The sequence below is a fragment of the Ylistrum balloti genome, unplaced genomic scaffold (genome assembly GCF_031769215.1).
Source record: "Ylistrum balloti isolate Yb309-2 unplaced genomic scaffold, AGI_CSIRO_Ybal_v1 Utg369582, whole genome shotgun sequence".
Lineage (NCBI taxonomy): Eukaryota > Metazoa > Mollusca > Bivalvia > Pectinida > Pectinidae > Ylistrum > Ylistrum balloti.
The window spans coordinates 270,586-291,490 of NW_026781872.1; the positions used below are offsets into that span (position 1 = coordinate 270,586).

A 20,905-nucleotide genomic window follows, 5' to 3' on the forward strand; every position below is an offset into this window, starting at 1 on the left:
AGTTAATCTGTTTCTCGTTAATGTATGATCTGGAACAAATAACATAATCGATGTTAAATACAACTTGAAGAATTGGTAATTAGATTTCAATCGTTCTACAGATCAGGAAGATCGGTTTCACTGAGACCCGGATTTTATAATTATAAAACATTTATCAAAGCTAAAAATCTCATGGGGATTTCAGACTTCTGTATACAAAGTATTCTGTGCACAAAATGTAACAACAAAGCTTCAAAAATACTGTCGGCGTAGATAGTGTCATACAAAGTAACGAAGACAATTTGTAAAACTGACATGATAATATTCATAGACGTGTTATAACTGTGTGTATTTAACAAGACACGCTGTCAAAACATACACAAAAAGTCACATGGTTTTGTTTTTTAATGATTGGTTTAAAATACAATGAAGTTACGAAACATCCCCGGTACAAAACACTGCATTGGATATTTACGTTATTCTAACAGATTACTCTTTCAAACCGATACATTGACGTATTACACACGTGTTGATGATATGTTGGCGTATTATACACGTGTAAATGATATACCGATGTATTACACACGTGTTAATGATATGTTGGCGTATTACACACGTGTAAATGACATACCGATGTATTACACACGTGTAAATGATATGCTGGCGTATTACACACGTGTAAATGATATGTTGGCGTATTATACACGTGTAAATGAAATGTTGACGCATTACACACATGTAAATGATATGTTAACGTATTACACACGTGTAAATGATATGTTGGCGTATTATACACGTGTAAATGATATACTGATGTATTACACACGTGTAAATGATATACTGATGTATTACATACGTGTAAATGATATGTTGACGTATTACACACGTGTAAATGATATGTTGGCGTATTATACACGTGTAAATGATATACCGATGTATTACACCCGTGTAAATGATATGTTGGCGTATTACACACGTGTAAATGATATGTTGGCGTATTACACACGTGTAAATGATATGTTGACGTATTACACACGTGTAAATGATATGTTGACGTATTTCACACGTGTAAATTATATACTGATATATTACACACGTGTTAATGATATGTTGGTGTATTACACACGTGTAAATGATATACTGATGTATTACACACGTGTAAAAGATATTGTGACGTATTATACACGTGTAAATGATATGTTGACGTATTACACACGTGTAAATGATATGTTGACGTATTATACACGTGATAATGATATGTTGACGTATTACACACGTGTTAATGATATGTTTGCGTATTACACACGTGTAAATGATATACTGACGTATTATACACGTGTTAATGATATGTTGACGTATTACACACGTGTTAATGATATGTTGACGCATTAAACTCGTGCAAATGATATTCTTATGTGTTACACATACTGTCTTACTGTTCAATATTAGGTTTATATATGATATCCGCCGAGGAATATGTAATTTACCGCTAAAATAGGAAATTTAAGGATAAAAAAACTCTTTCGTATCGATGACTGATGTGTTAAAGGATAAACGTCCGGAACCGGAAACATGAGGTTAAGAGGCTTAGTCCGAGATGTTGTTTGTAACGTTCTAACAACACTGTTAATCGTGACATTAAACATATCTACATTACTCAATAAATAATCGATACAATACACATTGTAATAGTGTAAATTAGTCCACAAAGTGATTCCGATATACAGGTATATACCAAGATATATATATATATAATGTACCTACCTCCTTGCAACAGCTCTCGTTATATACGTACCCTTGTTTATTGTTTTATGAAAATGACGCGATGTGACGGCCTATACAACTACGTGTGTTATCAGCTATCCTAGATTATGGAACACGGGTTCACGGCACACATTTTGACCCTGTGTGTTACTTATGTTTACTATACAAACAAGCGAAATACTAACATAGATAACGCTAGTGCATTTCCGTCGTGGTTCCCCTTCCTAAATATAGTATTGTCAATATAGAGAAGGACGTGCTTGTTACTGTAATCAAATTCCTAACTGGTATTACACGAGGTATCTTACTAATGGAAATAGTAATTACCTAAATACACGTATCGGATTGATTTTTTTGTCGTTACGATGTGTCGATTTGTATTGTACAAAAGACACATAAGCACATTTCTTTGAGATACAGCCTATGACAGAATAAAACTGTATTTTAATCTGTATAAGATCAATGCCAGAGACATCGTGTTAACACCTAGGAAAGAACTTAATTAAGGTCAACCGTAACTCACTCTTTGCCAAATAACTAACCTCTATTTGAATATAACCATCACATTATGTATTTATGGCAAATAACAGTTAATAGTTGATAAGTGGTTTCAAGAAAACTATAGAAGTGATTGAAACAGACCAAATGAATATTCATATATATCTCTGTTCAGAACTTATTACAATTACGTTTTCTGAAAAATGAAGAATAACTAAAGGGTAGAACTTTGAGTGAATATAAACTCATTTGGAAGCGGACATCACTTACTTGGAATGACATCGCGAATGTCCTCGATGGAGAAAAGAACGTTTATTCTTCTGGAAATCATGGTTTTATTCTCCTTATGCAATAATTTTCGTGTAAATCTTTCCATTTCCCTTTAATCAACTGTGGTTCTAGTTTTAAGATTCTGTCGACACGACGACATTTTATCGTGTACCATAAAGGAATGTTCTGATAGCAGATAACTATTTATACTACGTGATTATGCATGGATTGTACTCTTTATGTTCAACGTGAAACATTTAATGTATCGTTAAACTTGTTTCTTTAAATTATATATATATATGGGGTGGGGGATGGGGGTGGATGTGTGTGTGTGTGTGTGTGTGTAGGCGTATGTATTTTTGTAGGCGGGTGTGTGTAGGCGTGTGGGTGGGTGGATGGGTGTGTGTATGGAGGTGTGGGGGGTGGGGGGTGGAGGGTGGGGGGGGAGGGGGTGAGGGGGGAGTGGGTGCGTCTGTAGGTGTGTGTAGGTGTGTGTGTGTGTGTAGGTAGGTAGGTGTGTATTTTTGGAAATAAGAAAATCATATTTGAAATCTGTAATTTGTTTCCAGTATTTTCTTTCAGTTAATTATAAATCATTCCTAATGGCGTATTTCAATAGTTTACAAATTTTGGAGCGCGCGCGATATTATATGGTATACATAACAGGCAATAAAAACAATATTTTATTTTTATATACTTTTGTATACATTTAGTGAACTAAGGGAACATTGTTCTTTTGTTTCTTAACCTTAAATGTTCATCTAAATAACAATATATAATTCAGTATATATTTTGAGGAGTAACTGTACGTTACATATTACCACGTAATCAAGAGCCTAGTGTATAGGCAGTGTGTTAGAGAGAAACCTTCCAGAATAAAATATGTTCAAATGTGTTATTTTTGAGAGGATTTATAGAAAATGGGGGCTTGTTTCTCTGCTCTTGTTCTAATCAGTGAAATATCATGATGTTACAGAAAATATTCCGATTACACAGCTATCAAATAACGGACACTCTTGATATATGTAGCTTCCCTGTAGAACTTAAAGATAAGTGATATGGTAAATATATTCTGACAGGCGGATATCTCACACAAGGTCTCGTATCGAGATTTCCAAGGTAGAGACAGAAACCATACATCTGTTATTTAAAACACATTTCTCCTATTATGCCTTGGGATTGGTAAACATTGGTTTTAAAATTATCAACGCCACTGTTTGAAAATGACTACAGAATAGTTTGGTATACGTGAAAGTCGATGCAAACTTACATAATTAAATCTTGTTTCTACTTTTTGAGTTCGATTACATAATGGGGAATAATTTGTATACATTTTGGATCATATTGATGTATGGAGCTTGTGTACAAGGAACAATGCGTCAACAAAACTTCAACACTATGGAACGATGTGCTCAACAGTTTGATAATATTCGAGAAAACAGACCGCAAAATGCTGCCTTCCAACTAGGAGATATCTATGGCGTATTATCGAACCTGATGAATAATGCTGATGAAGAGATAACCCATTACAATGATTTAGAGCAGCAGTTAACGTCACTCGCACCGTGGAATGTTTTAAATATATCATCGGAAAATGCCGAAGGGATAATGAACGTGACGTCACATCTGCGTGACGTAAATACAAAGCTAACTCGGTCCCGATCTCGAGTGGAGAATGATACGTGTATTAGCGTCCATGGCATGACAAGGCAGGAACGCCGTACATTAAGAAGAAGATGGCTGTTGAGATGGAAACCAAGACGTTCCCCACGGAGACTGGATGGTAGGTATACATAAAAAATATTTGAATATTTCATATCTCTTGGCAGAATGAGATATACAATGCAGAGATTGCCGTGACAGTCAGTTGTGCTCATCGCCGTCGAATCATTATTGATTCAGAATCAAACAACATTAAAACGCAGTTAACCTGGTTTATTTTCGGATTTTACATTTTTGATACAGCCTCTTCTTAACATTCAGAATAATGCAATAACATCGTCACTGTATATTATTGTTATAACAATATATACGTACCCTGGTCACTGTTTATTATTGTTATAACAATATGTAGGTACCCTGGTCACTGTTTATTATTGTTATAACAATATGTAGGTACCCTGGTCACTGTATATTATTATTATAACAATATGTAGGTACCCTGGTCACTGTTTATTATTGTTATAACAATATGTAGGTACCCTGGTCACTGTTTATTATTGTTATAACAATATGTAGGTACCCTGGTCACTGTTTATTATTGTTATAACAATAAATATGTACACTGGCCACTGTTTCTTATTGTTATAACAAATATGTCACTGTTTATTATTGTTATACCCTGGTCACTGTTTATTATTGTTATTATTGTTATAACAATATGTAGGTACCCTGGTCACTGTTTATTATTGTTATTATTGTACCCTGGTCACTGTTTATTATTGTTATAACAATATGTAGGTACCCTGGTCACTGTTATAACAATAAATATGTACTGGCCACTGTTTATTATTGTTATAACAATATGTAGGTACCCTGGTCACTGTTTATTATTGTTATTATTGTTATAACAATATGTAGGTACCCTGGTCACTGTTTATTATTGTTATAACAATATGTAGGTACCCTGGTAACTGTTTATTATTGTTATTATTGTTATAACAATATGTAGGTACCCTGGTCACTGTTTATTATTGTTATTATTGTTATAACAATATGTAGGTACCCTGGTCACTGTTTATTATTGTTATAACAATATGTAGGTACCCTGGTCACTGTTTATTATTGTTATAACAATATGTAGGTACCCTGGTCACTGTTTATTATTGTTATAACAATATGTAGGTACCCTGGTCACTGTTTATTATTGTTATAACAATATGTAGGTACCCTGGTCACTGTTTATTATTGTTATTATAACACTGTTTATTATTGTTATAACAATATGTAGGTACCCTGGTCACTGTTTATTATTGTAACCCTGGTCACTGTTTATTATTGTTATAACAATATGTAGGTACCCTGGTCACTGTTTATTATTGTTATAACAATATGTAGGTACCCTGGTCACTGTTTATTATTGTTATTATTGTTATAACAATATGTAGGTACCCTGGTCACTGTTTATTATTGTTATAACAATATGTAGGTACCCTGGTCACTGTTTATTATTGTTATAACAATATGTAGGTACCCTGGTCACTGTTTATTATTGTTATTACCCTGGTCACTGTTATTATTGTTATAACAATATGTAGGTACCCTGGTCACTGTTTTTATTATTGTTATAACTGTTTATTATTGTTATAAATATGTAGGTACCCTGGTCACTGTTTATTATTGTTATAACAATATGTAGGTACCCTGGTCACTGTTTATTATTGTTATAACAATATGTAGGTACCCTGGTCACTGTTTATTATTGTTATTATTGTTATAACAATATGTAGGTACCCTGGTCACTGTTTATTATTGTTATAACAATATGTAGGTACCCTGGTACTGTTTATTATTGTTATAACTGTACCCTCACTGTTTATTATTGTTATAACAATATGTAGGTACCCTGGTCACTGTTTATTATTGTTATAACAATATGTAGGTACCCTGGTCACTGTTTATTATTGTTATAACAATATGTAGGTACCCTGGTCACTGTTTATTATTGTTATAACAATATGTAGGTACCCTGGTCACTGTTTATTATTGTTATAACAATAAATATGTACACTGGCCACTGTTTATTATTGTTATAACAATATGTAGGTACCCTGGTCACTGTTTATTATTGTTATAACAATATGTAGGTACCCTGGTCACTGTTTATTATTTTTATTATTGTTATAACAATATGTAGGTACCCTGGTCACTGTTTATTATTGTTATAACAATATGTAGGTACCCTGGTCACTGTTTATTATTGTTATAACAATATGTAGGTACCCTGGTCACTGTATATTATTATTATAACAATAATAACCCTGGTCACTGTTTATTATTGTTATATGTACACTGGCCACTGTTTATTATTGTTATAACAATATGTAGGTACCCTGGTCACTGTTTATTATTGTTATTATTGTTATAACAATATGTAGGTACCCTGGTCAATGTTTATTATTGTTATAACAATATGTAGGCACCCTGGTCACTGTTTATTATTGTTATAACAATATGTAGGTACCCTGGTCACTGTTTATTATTGTTATAACAATATGTAGGTACCCTGGTCACTGTTTATTATTGTTATAACAATATGTAGGTACCCTGGTCACTGTTTATTATTGTTATAACAATAAATATGTACACTGGCCACTGTTTATTATTGTTATAACAATATGTAGGTACCCTGGTCACTGTTTATTATTGTTATTATTGTTATAACAATATGTAGGTACCCTGGTCACTGTTTATTATTGTTATAACAATATGTAGGTACCCTGGTCACTGTTTATTATTGTTATAACAATATACATGTACCCTGGTCACTGTTTATTATTGTTATAACAATATATATGTACCCTGGTCACATGATTTCTAAGATAAGTGTACCTGACGAAATCCTCTAAGTATTTTAATAATTTGCTTAGAAATGAATTCTTGGATTTAAAAAACTCATGAAATCAACGAAAAAAATACAAGAGAAAAATAATTATCCATGAAGATGATTTGACAGTAACATATATTTATAGGATATCATATATACAAAATACCAGCTATGGATGTCATATGCTACATATTTCACGGAATGTCCACTTTTATTACTGTATATATACTTAAGAATTGCCGTTTTAAACTAAAATTAACATGTAGCGCTTTCATCCTCAGGTACACATGCTCGACAAATAAAATACTTCAACCTCTGCTCATACGAAATATGCCACATTGGTGGGTTTGCTGTTCTCCCAAACGGAGATCTGGTGGCGACTGACGCCGACAATTATGAGGTTTACATCTACAACCCGAACCAAGATTACCCACGTAAAATTATCAACCTCGCCCCACTAGCTCTGGGCGACGTTATATTCTCCCAGGATTGGAAAGTATTCATTCACGTGAGGCTGATTACTCAACAGATGGCGTGGTTGGTGCTGAATTTCCTCGATTCAACAAGCTACTTGAGAGAAAGCAATGATCAGAGCTCCCTCAGATGGGATATCAACGAAATGTGTGAAGCAACATATTCAGAAACGGAACCGGAAAGTCCAGTTGAGCCTTGCGCAGACCCAGGTTATCTAAGGATGAGGATTACGGATCAGTTCGGGTTTACTTACGGCTCTATGGACAATGAACATATTGACGCCGTCGCGCCGAACTGCACGCGCTTTTCTTCCATCACGAGCGGCAGGTACGATTACATGGTTCGTGATATTGTGAGATTTGATAGAAACATGTTATATGTGCGCACAGATTCTCGCGGACACCGGAAGTCATCCGTCAATAACTTGCACATATTCGAAATGTTCAATCTGATTGACAGTGTAAACTAGGCGATGAATTATCGCATGATATAGAAAATAGTGACTGTTAACTGTGTAATACATAACGAGTAGTGGTTGCTGTATCGATACATATCATCGTTATTGTATTTTCTTTAAATATCCCTACGTCATTATCAAATGTAAGAAAATATATATCATTTAGTTGTTTTCGAAATACAATGATTGCTTCATCAAGAAAACTTCCGTTTTTTGTTGCTCTGAAATGGACGTCCGGAAAGAGATGTCAAGCTTCAGCAAATCTAAAGAACGGCATTATTTTGTATCAAAACGTAACATGTAGTGTACATGAGAACAAGGTGTGTAATAACGAAACCAGTTGAAAAACTAACGAGCATCAAACACGCTCACGATAGAAACAATACTATTCAACACTGTCCGTAAATGTTATTACTTATGAATAAACGTGTCGTCTTCAATTTAACCGATACATTGTATATATAGTAAGTAACTTCATTCCTGACAACAGTTATGTCAACCTTTTATTGGTGGTTTCTTCTAAATTATTAATATATTTTTATTTATTTTTTCAATGATTCCATATGACGATTTCGTTAACGCACGATTTGGTTTTTCAGTGGCGCAGTCTACTTAGACTGTTATGCTCTGTTCTCTTGATCTTTCTTGATGTCAAGCAGATAGCAGTTATCTGGACAGTCATATGGACTTGATTTATCGAAGGCACTGGATGCCCAGCCTTCTTTGGTTTGTTGGACGCTCATCATTTGGCCGGGATTTCGCTATGTAAAAATCTTGTTCAGAACTAAAACAAGGGACCTTTAGCGCTATGTCATTTATGTATGTCGTTTTTGTTCAATATATTATTCGGAAACTTTGTTAAGGGTATCTGTAATTCTGTATGTATCATCCAAGTACGCGTGTTGATTCTCTGTGCATTTAACAGTATGTATAGGACGTGTTTGTTAGCAGGTGTTAAATGCACGAAGTACAGTGAATGCAAACGGATATGTATTGTAGTAGGATTGCCCGCAGCTGTTGACATATTTGATAGGCAGTAATTATAAGATATTCAATAACATTTGGATACCTTAAACTGCCCAAAAAGTATGGAAGCAAGCAATAGCCAACAATTTACTATAAAAGCCTAGTAAGAAATTGGCGTTCGACATTAGTGTGGCTATATTAACGTGTGCTTAGCATGTAACCGGAGACCAGAAAACCTCAGCAGGTGAGCTAAAGTTTAGCCATAATATCACCAGTCGGGTGAATTGAACATCATCTCTTTGTGGTGTTTGGGGTGTATGTTTACCCTTATACACGAACTTGGTTCTGTTGATGACGCAAAGGCTTTATTATATATGTATACTTACATAATCAGATGCAAGTGCGTAATAAACTCGTATTAAGTCTGACTTAGAAGTATACAGGGGTATATTTCGATAAGAGAACATAACTCATAGATAATCTCGTATTGGTGTCGCTCAACTTACGTGGAGTGTCAAGATTTCTTTTTACTTTGAGCGTATGTTATCTATGAAAGAAGGGCAATTCCCTTGTGCCGACTTGGAGTCGACTCCCTTTTTGGTTTGGTTTGGCAGTATAGTTGTTTTAAAGTCAACCAATCATTTTAAGGTTACAAGCTTACCAACTGAAGCTCTGAAAATAAGTACATAGGAATTGTTACCAGCAAACAATAAATTAAACTGCGTCATACAACTGTTTCGGCCTTCTCAGACTCGCAAGTGATAATATATCATACGGTTGTTTTGTCCTAGGACAAATCAGCGATTCGAGGGGCCTAAAATTTGAAGCCTTGGAGGCGACTACGGATGTATTCAAAGTAAAGTAATTATCTACACAGGGAAGTGCAGCAGCAGCATAATGAAATATTTCTTATGGGTTATCTTAAATAATTTTCATTACAGGAGATCGATCCCCAAATGAATCGGGTAAAGTGCAAAGACAAGAAGGGTGTTCCTAAAAGTGTAACTTTATCGCCACTACGTTTTTCATTTATCGATTACAGACCTACACTAGCCATCTGTCTGCGGTGAACCGTAAAGGAACTTCAACTTAACCTATCCCTGATAATTATACAAGAGCGATGAGTTTCCATATTCTGAAAACAAAACCTGCACTGAGCACATCATAGGCAGCACGTAAGACACAATATTTGAAAACTTAGCACTTCAGCTCAATATGATTGCTATGACCGCATAGAGAACGCTGCGTTGGCTTGAATTTCATAGTAGATATATTCTTAAAAGCACTGGAAGGTTACATCAGCAATGAGAACAAAACAAGTCTGACTTTCTTGATCCTGATGTTAAAGGTTTAGACGAAACGTGTAAGTTATTGCGCCTGCAGATAAAACGTCTAATATTACTTGACCTTTGTATAAAGACATAATGGCATTCTCTGCACATAGCATAGAAAAAAACTAGCATTGCTCGATAAAAAGGAAGACTCTTACTTACATATTATCAAATCTATGGAAACTAACTGTGCCCCTCTGTTGGCTAATTTGATTTTGTTTTCATACGACTATGAATTTACCAAATACCATTTCGTTTCCCTAAATTTAAAAAAGGACTACATTCAACATATATACCAACCAAACATCCTATCCATACATACCCAAACTATGGTGTTTACGTGACACATTTAATTCGACATTCCAGGGCCAGTTCCCTTGATGGGAATGTTTTACAGTCGTCGGTGATCTCATTGAAAATTTGAATATTTCTTTGTCGGAAAACTACGCGTTCGATGTTTATTAGCTTGTCTGTGTGATCTTTTTTGTTATTTTGGTCTCATTTGAGAACTTGATATTTTTTTTTTTTTATTTTACTTCAGCTGTTATAACGTGGGTCTAACAAGGAAATAATCCCAAGTGAAGTAAAATACGACAGAATTGAAAGTTTAGTTATAACAGTATACTTATTGAAGACATAGACCACCACTTACAATACAAAGCAAACCCGTACATAACCCCATGCATTAGTGATGACATCAGCTTAAATTTGAAAAAAAAACTCACTTTGATGGCAAGACCAGACCCGAGTACGAAAATTAATATGGTAAAAAACACTGGACCGTATTACATCGATTTCATCAAACTTATTATCAAACTGGTACAAATATATGAAACAACACGGAAAATGACAGGAATAATTAGGATAGTACAGAAAGTAGTGAAATTGATATGCAGAAGTGAAGCATCAATAAGTGCGTTCCGATTCATAACCGAATCTACATTATCGCAACACTTCATGTATATGAATATAATTACACAGTATATCTTTTTGACCTGAGAAATCGGGAAACCGAATATAAAATAGTATTAAAATCGACGAGCACAAACACACATAGGAAACGAAAACTGGCACAAAACGATAAACTAATCACAAGAACACAGCTTGCAATGACAAACTGAGCCAGCCCACATGTAGGTGAGGATGAATTACTTTTGATTTGGAAATAAATTAAAATCACCAGTTATGCTTAAACGGTAACAAGAAACTAGAGAATATCGGACAAGGATAGAAGAAAGAACTCTTTATTCGGAACCCCTTTTGATATTATATAGAAAAAAGATCAGAAACTCCTGAAGGCAAAACTATCTTCTGCTTTCTCGTATAAATTGTGTGTATGGAATAAACAGCGACATGTGCGACACTATAATGCTTTAAATACTTTGGTGGGGTGTTACGGCACGAACTTCCTGTATTAGTGTTTAGGGGCGGAGTGGTTAAGGTGTCTGACCTTTTTTATCATTAGTCCTCCACCTCAGGGTCTAAGGTTCGAGACCTACCTGGGGCAGCCGATAGGTACTGGCCGCAGGTGACAGGTTTTTCTCAAGGAATTCCGGCTTTCCTCAACAATCCAAACCTGACACATCCTTATATGACACTGGTTTCTGATGGTACGTAAAGCAATAATAACAAACGTATTGGTATTGACTGCCATCGAGGAATGTTGTTGTGAATGTTTTGTTTCCTGAAACAGACGAACTCGTTTAAATAATACCTGACAAGACACCTACATAAGCTTCGCACTGATGACGATCAGTAAGAAGTCATGCTTGATTATTTTTTGGAAACAAGATATGACCGTTATCTATCACAAGATATGACCGTTATCTATCACAAGATATGACCATCATTTATCACAAGATATGATCGTTATCTATCACAAGATATGACCATCATTTATCACAAGATATGACCGTTATTTATCACAAGATATGACCATTATCTATCACAAGATATGACCGTTATTTATCACAAGATATGACAATTATTTATCACAAGATATGACCGTTATCTATCACAAGATTTGACCGTTATCTATCACAAGATATGACCGTTATCTATCACAAGATATGACCGTTATCTATCACAAGATATGACCGTTATTTATCACAAGATATGACCGTTATTTATCACAAGATATGACAATTATTTATCACATGATATGACCGTTATCTATCACAAGATATGACCGTTATCTATCACAAGATGTGACAATTATTTATCACAAGATGTGACAGTTATGCATCACAAGATATGACCGTTATTTATCACAAGATGTGACAGTTATTTATCACAAGATATGACCGTTATTTATCTCAAGATATCACCGTTATTTATCACAAGATGTGACAATTATTTATCACAAGATGTGACAGTTATGCATCACAAGATATGACCGTTATTTATCACAAGATGTGACAGTTATGCATCACAAGATATGACCGTTATTTATCACAAGATGTGACAGTTATGTATCACAAGATATGACCGTTATTTATCACAAGATGTGACAGTTATGCATCACAAGATATGACCGTTATTTATCACAAGATGTGACAGTTATGCATCACAAGATATGACCGTTATCTATCACAAGATATGACCATCATTTATCACAAGATATGACCGTTATCTATCACAAGATATGACCATCATTTATCACAAGATATGACCGTTATTTATCACAAGATATGACCATCATTTATCACAAGATATGACCGTTATCTATCACAAGATATGACCGTTATTTATCACAAGATCTGACCGTTATTTATCACAAGATATGACCGTTATCTATCACAAGATATGACCGTTATTTATCACAAGATATGACCATCATTTATCACAAGATATGACCGTTATTTATCACAATATATGACCGTTATCTATCACAAGATATGACCGTTATTTATCACAAGATGTGACAGTTATGCATCACAAGATCAGACCGTTATTTATCACAAGATATGACAATTATTTATCACAAGATATGACCGTTATTTATCTCAAGATATGACCGTTATTTATCACAAGATGTGACAATTATTTATCACAAGATGTGACAGTTATGCATCACAAGATATGACCGTTATTTATCACAAGATGTGACAGTTATGTATCACAAGATATGACCGTTATTTATCACAAGATGTGACAGTTATGCATCACAAGATATGACCGTTATTTATCACAAGATGTGACAGTTATGCATCACAAGATATGACCGTTATTTATCACAAGATGTGACAGTTATGCATCACAAGATATGACCGTTATCTATCACAAGATATGACCATCATTTATCACAAGATATGACCGTTATCTATCACAAGATATGACCATCATTTATCACAAGATATGACCGTTATTTATCACAAGATATGACCATCATTTATCACAAGATATGACCGTTATCTATCACAAGATATGACCGTTATTTATCACAAGATCTGACCGTTATTTATCACAAGATATGACCGTTATCTATCACAAGATATGACCGTTATTTATCACAAGATATGACCATCATTTATCACAAGATATGACCGTTATGACCGTTATCTATCACAAGATATGACCGTTATTTATCACAAGATATGACCGTTATCTATCACAAGATATGACCGTTATCTATCACAAGATATGACCGTTATCTATCACAAGATATGACCGTTATCTATCACAAGATTTGACCGTTATCTATCACAAGATATGACCGTTATTTATCACAAGATATGACCGTTATCTATCACAAGATATGACCGTTATTTATCACAAGATATGACCGTTATTTATCACAAGATGTGACAATTATTTATCACAAGATATGACCGTTATTTATCACAAGATGTGACAGTTATGCATCACAAGATCAGACCGTTATTTATCACAAGATATGACCATTATTTATCACAAGATATGACCGTTATTTATCTCAAGATATGACCGTTATTTATCACAAGATCTGACCGTTATTTATCACAAGATATGACCGTTATTGATCACAAGATATGACCGTTATCTATCACAAGATGTGACAATTATTTATCACAAGATGTGACAGTTATGCATCACAAGATCAGACCGTTATTTATCACAAGATATGACCGTTATTTATCACAAGATATGACAATTATTTATCACAAGATATGACCGTTATTTATCACAAGATATGACCGTTATTTATCACAAGATGTGACAATTATTTATCACAAGATGTGACAGTTATGCATCACAAGATATGACCGTTATTTATCACAAGATGTGACAGTTATGCATCACAAGATCAGACCGTTATTTATCACAAGATATGACCATCATTTATCACAAGATATGACCGTTATTTATCTCAAGATATGACCGTTATTTATCACAAGATGTGACAATTATTTATCAGAAGATGTGACAGTTATGCATCACAAGATATGACCGTTATTTATCACAAGATGTGACAGTTATGCATCACAAGATATGACCGTTATTTATCACAAGATGTGACAGTTATGTATCACAAGATATGACCGTTATTTATCACAAGATGTGACAGTTATGCATCACAAGATATGACCGTTATTTATCACAAGATGTGACAGTTATGCATCACAAGATATGACCGTTATTTATCACAAAATGTGACAGTTATGCATCACAAGATATGACCGTTATTTATCACAAGATGTGACAGTTATGTATCACAAGATATGACCGTTATTTATCACAAGATGTGACAGTTATGCATCACAAGATCAGACCGTTATTTATCACAAGATATGACCATTATCTATCACAAGATATGACCGTTATTTATCACAAGATATGACCGTTATCTATCACAAGATATGACCGTTATCTATCTCAAGATATGACCGTTATTTATCACAAGATATGACCATAATCTATCACAAGATATGACCGTTATCTATCACAAGATATGACCGTTATTTATCAAAGGATATGACCGTTATTTATCACAAGATGTGACAGTTATGCATCACAAGATATGGCGCTTATTTATCTCAAGATATGACCGTTATTTATCACAAGATGTGACCATCATTTATCACAAGATATGTCTATTATTTATCACAAGATATGACCGTTATTTATCTCAAGATATGACCGTTATTTATCACAAGATATGACCATTATCTATCACAAGATCTGACCGTTATTTATTACAAGATATGACCGTTATCTATCACAAGATGTGACCGTTATTTATCACAAGATGTGACGTTATTTATCACAAGATATGACCGTTATTTATCCGTTATCTATCACAATATTCGACCGTAATTTATCACAAGATTTGACAATTTTTTATCACAAGATCTGACCGTTATTTATCTGAAGATATGACCATCATTTACCACAAGATATGTCTATTATTTATCACAAGATATGACCATCATTTATCACAAGATATGTCTATTATTTATCACAAGATCTGACCGTTGTTTATCTTAAGATATGACCATCGTTTATCACAAGATATGACCATCATTTATCACAAGATATGTCTATTATTTATCACAAGATCTGACCGTTATTTATCTTAAGATATGACCATCGTTTATCACAAGATATGTCTATTATTTATCACAAGATCTGACCGTTGTTTATCTTAAGATATGACCATCGTTTATCACAAGATATGACCATCATTTATCACAAGATATGTCTATTATTTATCACAAGATCTGACCGTTATTTATCTTAAGATATGACCATCGTTTATCACAAGATATGTCTATTATTTATCACAAGATCTGACCGTTGTTTATCTTAAGATATGACCATCGTTTATCACAAGATATGACCATCATTTATCACAAGATATGTCTATTATTTATCACAAGATCTGACCGTTATTTATCTTAAGATATGACCATCGTTTATCACAAGATAAGTCTATTATTTATCACAAGATCTGACCGTTGTTTATCTTAAGATATGACCATCGTTTATCACAAGATATGACCATCATTTATCACAAGATATGTCTATTATTTATCACAAGATCTGATCGTTATTTTTCACAAGATCTGATCGTTATTTTTCACAAGATCTGATCGTTATTTATAACAATACTGAGAGCCGAATAGACAAGGAAAATCATTAATGTCTATTTAATTATCCGATACAGAAAACATCAAGTTAGTAAGAGGAACATGAAATTTTCTATAGTTATTTAATTATTATTAACATCTTAAATGTTTCTTTGTCATTTAAAGAAACATGACATGATTAGGAATCGAACATCACAATACGCTTATTTGTTAATATAACCATCCGTCTACTTAGTATCAGTCGGTCAGCTCTGCGATTTATGTTAGAAATCTAGTTGTATAATTCAGGCTTTCTTTATATGGTGGTTTCTCAGCTGTCATGGAAAGACATACCACTGCAAGTAGGAAGCATCGAAGCACGGTTACATAGGTTAACGTAACACTTAATATGTTATCGCGGCTTCGTTATACTGATTAGAAATACACATATTTGACTGTTATTGAAAAGGTTTACATAATGATTTATTCAGCTAAAAAACAAAATAACACTGACCGTACAGCATAATGGCAGATTAGTGCAGTTTAACACCAGTTTAAAGTTAGGTTTGATAAAAACTTGACACTCTCTTGCCAATCAGACCAAACAATAAAACTTACAATCAAATGTTTCATCCAGTGTATCGTGTCCGTGTATCGTGTCAGTGTATCACTTCATTGCATCACTTCAGTGTATCCCTTCAGTGAATCGTTTGAGTGTATCACTTCAGTGTATCCCTTCAGTGTATCACTTCGGTGTATCGCTTCAGTGCATCCCTTCAGTGTATCACGTCAGTGTATCACTTCAGTGTATCACGTCAGTGTATCGCTTCAGTGTATCGCCTCAGTGCATCCCTTCAGTGTATCGACTCAGTGTATCACATTAGTGTATCACTTCAATGTATCGATTCAGTAAATCGCCTCGGTGTATCACTTCAGTGTATCACTTCAGTGAATCGTTTGAATGTATCACTTCAGTGTATCACGTCAGTGTATCACGTCATTGTATCACTTCAGTGTACCACTTCAGTGTATCACGTCAGTGTATCACGTCAGTGTATCACTTCAGTGTATCACGTCAGTGTATCACGTCAGTGTATCACTTCTGTGTATCGCCTCAGTGTATCACTTTAATGTATCACTTCAGTGTATCCCTTCAGTGAATCGTTTGAGTGTATCACTTCAGTGTATCCCTTCAGTGTATCACTTCAGTGTATCACGTCAGTGTATCGACTCAGTGTATCGCTTCAGTGTATCCCTTCAGTGAATCGTTGGAGTGTATCACTTTAGTGTATCATGTCAGGTTATCACTTCAGTGTATCATTTAAGTGTATCCCTTCAGTGTATCCCTTCAGTGTATCTCTTCAGTGCATCACATCAGTGTATCACGTCAGTGTATCACGTCAGTGTATCGCTTCAGTGTATCCCTTCAGTGTATCTCTTCAGTGTATCCCTTCAGTGTATCTCTTCAGTGTATCACTTCAGTGTATCAGGTCAGTGTATCACGTCATTGTATCACTTCTGTGTATCGCCTCAGTGTATCACTTTAGTGTATCGTCTCAGTGTATCGCATTAGTGTATCACTTCAATGTATCGATTCAGTAAATCGCCTCGGTGTATCACTTCAGTGTATCACTTCAGTGTATCTCTTTAGTGAATCGTTTGAATGTATCACTTCAGTGTATCACGTCAGTGTATCACGTCATTGTATCACTTCTGTGTATCGCCTCAGTGTATCACTTTAATGTATCACTTCGGTGTATCGTCTCAGTGTATCACTTTAATGTATCACTTCAGTGTATCGCTTTAATGTATCACTTCAGTGTATTATCCATGTAGATTATACTGTCAGAATGATTTCTTTTATGTAGAGATTTATTTCAGAATGAGGTGTTCTGTACGTAGAAGTTAATGTCAGAATGAGATGTTCTACGTGTAGATGTGTTTAGATATACTGTTAAGAATACCGTAAAAATAATAATAACGAAAACCCCGTCAAAATCCGTCGCCCCAGTGTCGAGTTATTAAAGCTCAAAGATGTCGATTTTCACCTGTCCGCCCAGACCTAATCAGCCGAATCGTCATTTCCGCGGAATCGAGGCGCTTCTACTCGTGACGTCATAAGTTCAACAGAAATGGCAGTCAACATGACTGACAGTGACAACGACACCGCAACTGAGAGCGATTTGAGCATGAGTTTTGAGGAGTCTGATTATGGTGTGGATGATATTTCTGAAGACGGAATCCAGCCCTACCGATTTGAACCGGAATGACAAGACGATGTATCAACTGAGGAGGAAAATAACCCTTCGGAAAGTGACGATCGTTTGGGCAACATAGATTGGCACGTACTTCACTGGGTCTCACCAGTAGTTGTGAAAGTAGTCGAACAGTGAATCGTCGTTTCAAAGACACAAAATAAAATTAGGTTTGGTTTTGGACTAATTTTACTATCTTCAAGTCTCGGTCAACAATTTCTGACGTCGGGAAATCGCGTTTGTGCAAGACTATGCATACATTCACGAGGTGTCGGGAATTTTCGTACCGAAGAATTTTCGTCCGAGGGGAATTTTCGTTCCAGGGAATTTTCGTAGCACTATGGATATATATATAGATAGGGTGTCAACAATCAATTGTAACACCCTCCTCTGTGTTGATAATACAAATTTGATGTTTTAGAAGTTTATACAATTATTTGACTGGTTTTTACCCAAGTACTGGTACGCGGCTGTTGTTCGCCGACAGGTGTCACCATTGTTTTTGCAAGCCACAAAGGTGCTTATTACCTAGCCTGGCACAGGTGTGATTATGAGTTTAGACGACATCTCTACACTGTGAACTGTGTTTACAAATCAAGACTGGTGATCTCATTGTTATTTTTACGATCGCAAAATTAATAACTAAACAACATCGTCTGCTGGAAGATCTAAAAACCAAATACACCTTATACACACAACATACACACATAACCTATTCTATGAATTCTAATAATTCTATTCTATATTATATAATAGTAGTACGAAAATTCTCGGGACGAAAATTCCCGGGACCCATTCACGACTAGGCCTTCTCCGTGTATTAGGCGTTCACGATTACGAAGGATTAATATTCCAATGACCGTCCAAGCCATAGCTATTGGCTACCTTATCAATTTTGTGTTTAGTTGTAGAATTAATAAAAAAAAATATCAAATATACATTTATTTAATCAACAATCAGTTTTATTGATCGACGTCATGCATCGACACCCCATCCGTGTTAGTGTTAGGACAGCCGTACACCGCACACCTCCTCCCTCCTCGATAGGAAGCCATTTTAGCGGATTTAAGCGCTAATTCACCGACCCCTCGTTCACTACCTTAAATATTGCGAAGATGTCAGAATAAGGTGGTCAGAATGAGATGTTCTGTATGTAAAGGTTGTGACAGAATGAGATGTTCTGTATGTAGAGGTTGTGACAGAATGAGGTGTTCTGTATGTAGAGGTTGTGACAGAATGAGGTGTTCTGTATGTAGAGGTTAATGTCAGAATGAGGTGTTCTGTATGTAGAGGTTAATGTCAGAATGAGGTGTTCTGTATGTAAAGGTTGTGACAGAATGAGGTGTTCTGTATGTAGAGGTTAATGTCAGAATGAGGTGTTCTGTATGTAGAGGTTAATGTCAGAATGAGGTGTTCTGTATGTAACGGTTAATGTCAGAATGAGGTGTTCTGTATGTAGAGGTTAATATCAGAATGAGGTGTTCTGTATGTAGAGGTTAATATCAGAATGAGGTGTTCTGTATGTAGAGGTTAATGACAGAATGAGGTGTTCTGTATGTAGAGGTTAATGTCAGAATGAGGTGTTCTGTATGTAGAGGTTAATGTCAGAATGAGGTGTTCTGTATGTAGAGGTTAATGTCAGAATGAGATGTTCTGTATGTAGAGGCTGTGACAGAATGAGGTGTTCTGTATGTAGAGGTCGTGACAGAATGAGGTGTTCTGTATGTAGAGGTTAATGTCAAATTGGCGTATTTTGTATGTAGAGTTTAATATCAGAATGACGTGTTCTGTGTGTAGAGGTTAATGTCTGAATGAGTTGATCTGTATGTAGAGGTTAATGACAGAATGAGGTGTTCTGTATGTAGAGGTTAATGTCAGAATGAGGTGTTCTCTATGTAGAGGTTAATATCAGAATGAGGTATTCTGTGTGTAGCGGTTAATGTCGGAATGAGTTGATCTGTATGTAGAGATGTATGTCAGAATGAGGTGTTCTGTATGTAGAGGTTTATGTCAGAATGAGGTGTTCTGTATGTAGAAGATTATGTCAGAATGAGGTGTTCTGTATGTAGAAGATAATGTCAGAATGAGTTGTTTTTTGATGTAGAGGTTTATTTCAAAATGAGGTGTTATGTATGTAGAGAATAGTGACAAAAATGAGATAATCTGCGTGTAAAGTTTAACGTTTGAATAAGGTGTCCTGTATGTAGAGGTTAATATCAGAATTATGTGTTCTGTAGGTTGACGTAAGTGCAGAATGTGGTGTTCTGTACGTACATTTGTATGACAGAATAAGGTGTTTTGTATGTAGATGTTATTGT

General features: G+C 35.0%; 1 protein-coding gene across 1 annotated transcript; it reads left to right on the top strand.

Annotated features, from left to right (window-relative positions):
* Window positions 1-3,857: 3,857 nt before the first annotated feature.
* On the top strand, window positions 3,858-8,108 carry LOC132543439 (uncharacterized). Its single transcript, XM_060206943.1, has 2 exons — window positions 3,858-4,294; window positions 7,339-8,108. Exons 1-2 carry the CDS (start codon window positions 3,859-3,861, stop codon window positions 7,998-8,000), a joined length of 1,098 nt encoding a protein of 365 aa, XP_060062926.1. The 5' UTR covers window position 3,858; the 3' UTR covers window positions 8,001-8,108.
* The last annotated feature ends 12,797 nt before the right edge of the window (window positions 8,109-20,905 follow it).